The sequence below is a fragment of the Falco punctatus genome, assembly GCF_963210335.1.
Source record: "Falco punctatus genome assembly, chromosome: 18".
NCBI classification, from domain to species: domain Eukaryota; kingdom Metazoa; phylum Chordata; class Aves; order Falconiformes; family Falconidae; genus Falco; species Falco punctatus.
Genome location: NC_137598.1, coordinates 3,069,633 through 3,079,010, shown reverse-complemented (window position 1 = coordinate 3,079,010; position 9,378 = coordinate 3,069,633). Strand labels below are relative to the sequence as shown.

Below are 9,378 nucleotides of genomic sequence, written 5' to 3'. Positions count from 1 at the left end.
CCCCGGCCCCGCCCCCCTGGCCCCGCCCCTCGATTCCGCGCCTTGTGACGCGCGTGCGTGAGTGCGTGCGTGCGCGGCGCCGCGGCGGGCTGCGCGCGGCCTGGGGGTAACCCGGATCGGCGGCGCGGCGGGGCGCGGCGGCGACGGCAGCAGCGAGCGGCGGAGCCGGAGCAGCTGGAGCGGGGCCCGGGATTCCCGGGGGCCCACGGCCGCCATCACGGATTTCCTGTGGGACAAGCGCACCGGGCTGGCTGCGAGGACGGTGCGGCGGGGCGTGGCGGGGCGAGGCGAGGGTAGGCCGCGGCCTCCGTGGCTGGCGGGGGCGGCCGGGGCCGTGTGAGGCAGGCCCGGGCTGTGGGCGCTTGGCGGGGCTGCGGCCCGGGGGGCGGCGTTCCGCGAGGCGTAGGGGGGCCGGCGGGTCCGGATGGCCCGAGGAGGCCGCGGCTGGGCCCGGGGGCACCAGGGCGGGAGGTTCCCCACCACCACCCCGGTCACTCCCGGTGGCCGGGCCCCGTCCCCCTCTGCTCCGCAGCCGGGGCCCGCTCGTTCCGCTTTTGGCGCTCGGCGCGGCCCCGCGGCCGGCGGAGGCCCCACCCGGCGGCCGCGGAGCAGGGCGGCCGGCGCGGCCGCCATCATCGTCCCCAAACCGGTTCCAGACCGGCTGCGGAACGCCCCGGTGCGGGCTCCGGCTGCTCGCGGCGCGGGTGCCCGGCTTTGGCCGGCCGCCAGCGTCGCCTTCACACGCCGCCTGTAATTAGCGGCTGGCAGCGACGCCCCGGAGCTGCGCTCGGCGCCCGCCGCCGGCACGGCGAGACCCGCCGAAGGGGGGCGAACCGTGAGCGCCCCCGCAGAGCCCGCCCGTGGTCCGGCGGGGGAAGCTGGCTCGGTGTAACGAGCCCCGCCGGGGGCGGGTTTGCCTTTTGGTAGCCTTGCCGGTAGTGCTGGCGTAGGTGTGGGTGTGGGAAGGCAGCCGGGTGCGGGAGCGAACCCTTCGGGGAGGGGAAAACTTGCCGGTGAGAGGTTTGTGGACAAAGGGAGCCCCGGCTGCCTGTCTGTGGAGGCAAGGCAGGTCGAGCTGCTGGATGCTTCAGAACCGAAATACGTGCGGGGAATGTCTTAGACTTGTGGAGTGAGGGGTAGGGGTGGGGGTGGGAGCGGGAGCCCGAGCCCGTGGGCTGGCTCGGCAGAGCTGGGACCTGGTGTGCCATCTTGCTCAGGTGTTCTCTCCTTGCTCTCGATCCTCACGTCTCACCAGAGAGCACTCCTTTCCTCTGAGGCAGGGTCTACAAGGCTCTGTTAACTCATCTCCACGTGGAAAGGGTGGGTTTGCTCCCTTGATTCTGTAGAGCTCTTCCTGCTTGCAGTGGGAAGCGTAAATGTTGCTTCCATGGTAGTAAAGCAAAGACATCTCTTCAGGAGCTGCCCGCTTAGGTGTCTCCAGCACCGGTGCAGGAGTTTGGGCCAAGCACCGGGCATATCCTCAGCTTTATTTCACTTCAGTTTTCCTTGGTCCTGGGGAGTACGTTAGCTTAAAGAGAGAAGGTGGAAGCCCTGAGGGTGGAAATGCCACTCCTGGAGTGGTGGGTAGTAGGGATGGGTGTGAAGAGAGGAAAGTAACCTGGAAAACAGAACTGCACCAAGCACCGCCTCTGTGTGTGATCACATTCTCTCTCATATGGGGTTCTGGGATCTCTCAGAAGTTCATCTCTCAGCCCCCACCGCATGCTCAGACATGCTATTGATTGCCTCCCCTGCACCTTGCCCTAGCAGCTCCTTGTCCACTGATGATCTGCGCTGGTTTCTCTCCCTTGCAAATGCCTCGTGTAGTCATTACTGTCTGTTGTCCATGCAGATGCCTCACTCTAGAAGGTACCGCTCGTCGGAGCGCAGCAGCCGAGGCAGTTATCATGAGCGCTATAGAAGTCGTAAACACAAGAGACGGCGGACACGGTCACGATCGAGCAGCAGCGAACGTGACCGTCGGCACCGTCGGGAAGACAGTTACCATGTTCGATCCAGGAGGTGAGTCTGGATCAAAGATGAGGGACCTCAGACCCTGAGGTGTTTCTCTGGTTTGGCTGGAGCTGAGCTCCTGCGTGGCCTGGGCCTGGTTCTTTCTCGTGTGCTCTGAGCTGTAACTCCCCAGGCGGTGTTCATAACTGAATCCCCTTGGCTTGCTTCCCCTCCTTAGCTACGATGACCACTCAGCCGACAGGAGGGCCTATGACCGGCGTTACTGTGACAGCTACCGGCGGAACGATTACAGCCGTGAGCGAGGGGAAGCCTACTATGAACCCGAGTACCGTCATTCCTATGAGTACCGACGCTCCCGGGACCGTGAGGGCAGCTACCGGAGCTGCAAAAGCAGCCGGCGTAAGCACAGGCGGAGGCGGCGCCGCAGCCGGTCCTTTAGTCGCTCTTCATCGGTGAGTATCCTGCTGTGCTGGGCCTCCCCTGTAACCTTTCTCTCCCAGGTGGCGAGCTGGGTAAGTAGAAAACTCACTTTCTAACGCTCTCTCGGACTGAGCTTGAGAAATGCGTAGAAAGCCTTTGATGCAGACAGCAGTTCCTGTCCACTGATGCGCCTTGGCAGTGGCTGCCCTGTGCCAGCTGGGCACAGGCAGCTCAGACCCTCTCTTAGTGTTGCCGGCTTGGAGGTGGGAGGAGGACAGGCGTGCCTTGCGAGGCTGGCATGTCCCCCGGGGTGGTGCTGCAGTCCTCAGCTCCTTTATCCCTGCAGAGTGCTGCTTTTGTTCCGTGACGCTCATTAAGAGCTGTCCAGGAACCCCAGCCAAGCAGTCTTTTGTGCGAGGTTTGTACAGCAAGTGTTCAGCTGATCCTGGTCCCAGAGAGCTCGGTCTGCCTGCAACAGGCAGCTTGGTCCCCGTGGTCCCTGGCTGGGGCCTGTGTTCTGTGGCAGGAACCCCTCCAGTCCCTGAAGGTTAGGTCCTGTGTCAGAGCAGGTTCCTTCTGGGTGGGCCCAGCTGACATGGGATGTCGTGCGAGGGGCTTTGCAAAGAAGTAGAGCTTGCGGACTGGTCAATTCAGGTGGAGGCAGCAGCCATCACAGGCTCTTCCCAGCAGTGTTCCCTGCCTTTCTCTTCTTGTCTGTTCTGCTGTTCACCTTCCACTTCTGTTAGACCCCAGACACGTTCTCTGCTCTGTGTGTGGAGCGCTCAGTGTTGTCTGGTCTGTTCTGGCTGTATGTCCAGGGATGGGATTGTGGGCTGGATTCGGGTCCCAGGTCTGCTGGCCAGTTGCTCCTAGGTGTGGGGATACTTAGCTGAAGAACTGAAGGCAGGAATTTTCTCTTCTCTGGCATAAACCTCTTATCTGCCTCATCCCAGGCTGTCCCTATTCCCTGTTGGGCCTCTGCTTCTCTCCTGGAAGTCAGTCCTTCCAGGATCAGGTTCTTTGGCAGGGTGAGGGTCTAGGAAGAGGTGTCACATCTTCCCCCAGGCAGTCACTCGTAAATTCTCTCTGGTTTTGGATGGATCATTGTACCAAGAGTTGCTTCTGAAATCTCTGAGTTCATCTTTTCCTGAGTGCTGGGGCTGGGGGAAGCTATGTGGGTGGTTGTTGGGATGGGGAGTGCCTGTGTGGGGCAGCCTGGGCCTTTGCTTGTGCAGAACTTCCCAGCACCTGCGTTCTGCTGCCTTTCCTCAGTGGCTGCCGTGGGGCTGAAGTGAGCCTTTCCCCGCGGCCACTGAGCACCCGGCTGCAGAGTTGTGCTTCGGTGTGCTCTCTTGGCCTTACCCAGGACCTGAAGGCCAGTGCCATTCCTCTCCGAGCCCCCTAGGAGCGAGAGCAGCTGGCCCCTTCCACTGCCCCTCCGCTAGTCCTTGTTCTGACCATCTCTGCTCTCACACTGGTTCGGGTGGGGCTGTTTGTAGGTTCTTTTTTTTTTCTTTTTTTTTCTTTTTTTTTTTTTTTGCTACAACGAAAAGCAAACTGTTTTTTTCTTTTCTGAGCTAGTGTGTTGTATCTTGACATGTTCCCTTGCAATATCCCTATCGTTATATATTCCTCTGTGCCGTATGAATTGGCTGGGAATCTCCTCCTGCAACCCCTCCTCAAACAACCATGTGAATTTCCAAACCAACCAATGCGTGACGCTGGCTGCTGCGCTGGTTTGAAAATCTGATTGGTGAATGATGAATTCCCTGTCTGCCTGGGCCAGCAGCGGAGTCGACAGAGCAGCAGAAGGGCCAAGAGTGTGGAGGACGACGACGAGGGGCATCTGATCTATCGCGTCGGCGACTGGCTACAAGAAAGATGTACAGCCAAATCGTAACATAATTTAGCTCTCTAGTTAAGCTCCCATCGCAGTCGCAGATCTGTCTTATCTTTCTGTTTCATTTTATTTTCATTGTTTATTAAAGAGAAACCCTCTCCTTTTCCTTCCCCTTTTGTTAAAGCTACGTTTATATTTTGTATTGTTACTGAAGTGCCAGGGAACTAGGGCAGTTGCCTTGTGCAGCCGGTGTCAGCCTTCCGCTGCTCCGGTCTCTCAAGCTGTGTGCAGGTTAGGTGTTGCAATGCATTCTCCTCTGCCTTGTGTATGCGCTGCATCCAGGTCATGCTCACTCTCTCATCTGCCTTCCTCTTTTTCTCTCCCTCCCAGATGAGATTATTAGCACCTTAGGGGAAGGCACGTTCGGCAGAGTGGTGCAGTGCATCGATCACCGGAGGTACGTCTGCTCCTGGAACGGGGGGGGACGGACATGGTGGTGAGGGAAAAGGAGAGACCGCAGCTGGTGACGGAGCCTTTCACACTTAACGTGGGAGCCTGGGGGTGAAAATGGATGTCCTTTTCCAGAATTCCTCAGTTTGGGCACGTTGGAGAGGGGTCGGGGGGAGCCTCGGGGCTGTTCGTAGGGAGGGGAAAGGCACTGCTTTGGTGGACATCCCTTAATAACAGCCACCTTCTGGCTTGAGCAAGGGTGGCGGAAGGCTGTGCTGCAGAGGGTGAAGCTGGTTTGGAAAGTCCTTCTTGCAGGGCACAGGCTATCTGAGCAGGCGTGGGGTGATCTTACACTTTCTTCCTGTTTTTCCCGCAGGGGTGGTGCACGTGTTGCTCTCAAAATCATTAAAAATGTGGAGAAATACAAAGAGGCTGCTCGACTGGAAATTAATGTGCTGGAGAAAATCAATGAGAAGGATCCTGAGAACACAAAGTGAGTGTGCTTTTGGTGTTAAAATGGAAGGGCAAGGATCACCTTAGCACAGTTGCAGGGATGGGATGAGAGTGTTACTTGATGTTGTGTGACCAGATTTGTTCGTAGCTAGTTTTTTGAGGCGTATTGGCTTGCTGTGGGATACAGACTGAGCAAGGAAAGGAGGAGCCTGACGCAGGGATGACATAGCCGAGTGGTGCGTGCAGATCTGTCCCGAATCAGAGTTTTTCTCTCAGTCTTTGTGTCAGGATGTTTGACTGGTTTGACTACCATGGCCACATGTGCATCTCCTTCGAACTGCTGGGGCTCAGCACCTTTGATTTCCTGAAGGACAACAACTATCTGCCTTACCCCATCCACCAAGTACGGCACATGGCCTACCAGGTGTGCCAGGCTGTGAAATGTAAGTGTTCACTGCTCTTCTCTCCACTGGTCCTTGACTGACCTGGAGAGCTGTGCAGCTCCCAATGTCCATGCCAGTTCTGCAACAGGTGGCCCAAAGCAGCGAGTTTTTGCTGCGGTGCTGCTGTGCCAATTCTGAGACTGAGCCTTCCTGCCCCTCCAGCAGTAAATGCGTGTTTGGAATGAATCCTTTTTATTTTCCTGACTCTAATGCTTTCCGATGCATGTGGGCTGGCAGTAGCTCAGGGCACTTCAGCATCCAACGTCCCCCCGCATTCTGGTGATCAATACAATAAATCATCATGCTTCTGCTGAAGCATTAAGGCCTGGACTAGCCTAACTGTTCACACCCAGTTCTAAATGTGGGCTAAACTGGTGCCAGTATGAGCAAACTGAATGAACGATGTCCGCTCTCCGGGTGGGTGCAGCCTTGCTTTGATTCTGTTTGGTCACCCCGACTCTTGTTTGCTTCCTCAGTTCTGCATGACAATAAACTCACTCACACTGACCTCAAGCCAGAAAACATCCTCTTTGTCAACTCTGACTACGAACTCTCCTATAACCTGGAAAAGGTAACAGCGCTGCCTTGTGTTAGAGTTCTTCTCTTGGGTTCTTGGTATTCCTGACCTTATCAGCAGGTGGGAGGAGTCGGAACAAGGCCCCAGGAGGCACGGGGTTGACCGACTACGTTCCTGCACTTACTCAGGGCCCATATCTTGCATGACCTGCCTGTGTAATCTGTAAGTAAGCCATAGGAACCACAGGCTTACCTGGCTGATGGTGATAGTTTGTCTGGGGGCTGTGCCAGCACTAATGTACCCTCTGAAGTCTTTCCCTCCCACGGTGCCCTGTGGGGAAGCCTCAGTTGTGTAAGGAAGGGGCTAAGTCCGCATCTCAAAACCCCTGAGTAACGTGCCATTCTCCCTCGTGAAGAAGCGGGATGAGCGGAGTGTGAAGAGCACAGCCATCAGAGTGGTGGACTTCGGCAGTGCCACATTTGATCATGAACATCACAGCACGATTGTCTCCACCAGGCATTACCGGGCCCCAGAAGTCATACTGGGTAGGTACTGCTTGGTCTTTCTGCAGAGGCAGGTGTTCACCTCGAGGGCACTGGGTGCTGCCTGCTGGATTAAGGAGCATTTGGTCTCCACGTCACTCAGTAGCTGTCCTGGGTTTACCCTGGGAGATGAGAAGTGTTTTGTTTAATGTGCTATTTTCTGGGAGGGCCAACAGTTTAAAAGTTGGTGTTTTGGCATTACTACCAGCTGGGAAGTATATTGCCACTGGCGTATTGGGGAGCCTGGCTGGAATGAGAATTGTTTTTCCAGTTGTTACATTTTTAAAAGGGTAAGGGAGAGAGGTGTGGAATCTTAGGCCATAACTGGATCTTTTACTTAAAAAACATTGTTTTTTAGAGCTTGGCTGGAGCCAGCCCTGTGATGTGTGGAGCATTGGCTGCATCATCTTTGAGTATTATGTGGGTTTCACCCTGTTTCAGGTGAGAACTGTGTGCTGTATGGCTACCTCACAACTGCTGTGAAAAAGGATGCTGGCTGTGTCCCAGTACAGCCAGGAGCCTCTGGGACTGATGGGGTTCCCTCCATCGCTGCAGTCTTGTAGAGATGACTGAGGTGTTGCCCAGCCAGGGGTTCTGAGTGGGGGAGTACCCAGGGCTGGAAGTTGAAGGACCAGAATCTCTTCCATGCCTTCCCTTTATGTTTCTATCTCTCAGACACATGACAACCGGGAGCACCTGGCCATGATGGAGAGGATCTTGGGGCCAATTCCTTCTCGGATGATCCGGAAGACAAGGTGAGCAAGGCTGGCTGGGCACCATGGGCTTTCCAGTGCTCTCCCACTTCATGTGTAGCTGTTCTCTCTGAGGGGTCAAGCTCTGAAGCTGCCTGCTGAGCCAGTTGCCTGTGCTGCTGCATCGTCCTCAGTAGCGTGCACTGTCAGGGCTGGTGCGTTGCTCTTGCTGCAAGACATTTTGTGCTTGTGTGTAACTTTTTCCCACCTCTTGCTCTGACAGGAAACAGAAATATTTCTACCATGGCCGCCTGGACTGGGACGAGAACACCTCCGCTGGCCGCTACGTTAGGGAAAACTGCAAGCCGCTGCGGGTAAGGTGGGGTGGGCAGGAGCACCTGGTTGCTTTATCCTTTTCTCATTGCAGAGTCTTATAGTGCCTGCCCCCATTTGTGAAGATTGTTCCTGTGGGCAAGGTTAGGCCAGCGAAAGGGTTAGACCAGTGTCTTCCTGAAGGAGTCTTGGCTGTCCCAGACGTAAACTAGGAAGACTGCAGCAGCCTGAGCTTAATCTGAAGCGGAGGAGGAGGAGGGCGTGGAGACCTCAGGAAGTGCCTGGGAAAGATGGCAAGGGGGTGTGAAAAATCAGCAGTTTGATGCTTGGTAAAGCAGCCCAGGGTTCAGGTCTAGGATGAGTGACTGAGCAAACCAGTCCTCCCCGAGCTTAGCCATTCAGCCCAGGGAGCTTACTGTGACCATGACAGGGCACAGCATCCTTGGCCCTAACCTCTCCCCTCCATTTCTCCAGCGATACCTGACCTCTGAGGCTGAGGACCATCACCGCCTTTTTGACCTCATTGAGAGCATGCTGGAGTACGAGCCGTCCAAGCGGATCACCCTGGCCGAAGCCCTCAAGCACCCCTTCTTTGACATGTTGGAGGTGGAGCCGAGCACAAAAATGTGGGACTCTAGCAGAGACATCAGCCGGTGACGCCACAGGTGCCAGCCTGCCCTCAGATTCTAGCCCCCGTGGAGGCCTGTGTGATTTCTATTCAGACACTTGGTGCTTTTTTTTTTATACATGAGAAGAACTCCCTGGACACATTTGTAAAGCTGTTAATATGTGAGATACTGTAAATAGCCCATATTCTATATTGGCCTCTGAGCACCATGGGCCCAACCTCCTGCTGTTGCTGCTGCCGTTATCGTGAGGTGAGGGGGCCTGTATGTCCATATTGTAAATACCTCTGTTCACGTGTTGCTTTGTCTCCTGTTCTTCTCCTGCCCTCCTTGGTGTAAATACTCCAGAACTTGCAGCGCTCTGTAGCTTATCTGTTTCCTTGTAAGTTATGAAACTGGTGGGACTGCATGGGAATTATTTTTTGGATCAATGTCATAGCCCATCCCCACACCAGAGTTTTATAAGAATTTTGTACAGTCTTTGTGAAAAATAAATATGAAGTGAATAAACCACTTGGTCTGGGTTTGGACCAGCAGCAGCCCCTCCTGGGGCTGATCTGCTGGTTGGTTACATTCTGTGTGCCCTGCAGGGGGAAGGAAGGTGCATTCCCTTTTGGGATGAAAGGTTCTTTGTGGTCCAGGAAACTTCAGTAACGAAGCCAGCTCAGTCCACCTACACCACTTCTCCCAAGCTTGGAAGCTGGCCTAGTGCCTGAGCTTGCGCCAGGTATGAGCTGCTTTTGACCATCTGAGGGCTGCAGCTGGACCTGAGCAGATTCTGGTGTGAGGGGCAGCGGAACACAGGCTGTCTCCTTCATTGTGCCCTGTGATCAACACTGAAGTGGGATGTAGAAACAGGAGGACAGTAGGTACTTCAAGATAAATGTTCTCTTTATGAGAGAAACCTCTTGCTCCCTGGATGGGGTGGAGCAGTGGCTACTGGTGATGGCTGTTGGAAAAGGGGTGTCCAAGTGCCTGCTTTCAGCTGTCAAACACATATGCGGTGTCTTTGCGCCTTTTTCGCTCTCACCAGCTCTGCAGTGAGGCTGGGGGCTTGGCTTGGCCTTTCCCATGGAAATTGCTGGGGA

The 9,378-nt window shown here is 55.6% G+C and overlaps 2 protein-coding genes across 3 annotated transcripts in view; one reads left to right on the top strand and one right to left on the bottom strand.

Annotated features, from left to right (window-relative positions):
- The window catches only part of DAP3 (death associated protein 3), a 113,325-nt gene that overhangs the window by 98,998 nt on the left and 4,949 nt on the right, over positions 1 to 9,378 (bottom strand). The gene's annotated exons all lie outside the window — the stretch shown is intronic.
- CLK2 (CDC like kinase 2) lies at positions 109 to 8,803 on the top strand. 2 transcript variants are annotated; one of them, XM_080369027.1, is made up of 13 exons: positions 109 to 262; positions 1,853 to 2,022; positions 2,192 to 2,426; positions 4,184 to 4,277; positions 4,625 to 4,691; positions 5,061 to 5,177; positions 5,414 to 5,580; positions 6,057 to 6,151; positions 6,513 to 6,642; positions 6,998 to 7,080; positions 7,315 to 7,394; positions 7,615 to 7,705; positions 8,139 to 8,803. In XM_080369027.1, exons 2-13 carry the CDS (start codon positions 1,853 to 1,855, stop codon positions 8,319 to 8,321), a joined length of 1,512 nt encoding a protein of 503 aa, XP_080225153.1. In that variant the 5' UTR covers positions 109 to 262; the 3' UTR covers positions 8,322 to 8,803. The 2 variants fall into 2 exon arrangements, with proteins under 2 accessions (XP_080225153.1, XP_080225152.1); XM_080369026.1 differs by having other exon boundaries at positions 4,181 to 4,277.

Excerpts from the sequence above, each read along its gene's own strand:
- CLK2 (XM_080369026.1), top strand. The coding sequence starts at position 1,853 with ATGCCTCACTCTAGAAGGTACCGCTCGTCGGAGCGCAGCAGCCGAGGC. Across the intron at positions 2,023-2,191 it reads TACCATGTTCGATCCAGGAG|CTACGATGACCACTCAGCCG; the intron begins GTGAGTCTGGAT and ends TCCCCTCCTTAG. Across the intron at positions 5,581-6,056 it reads GGTGTGCCAGGCTGTGAAAT|TTCTGCATGACAATAAACTC; the intron begins GTAAGTGTTCAC and ends TTGCTTCCTCAG.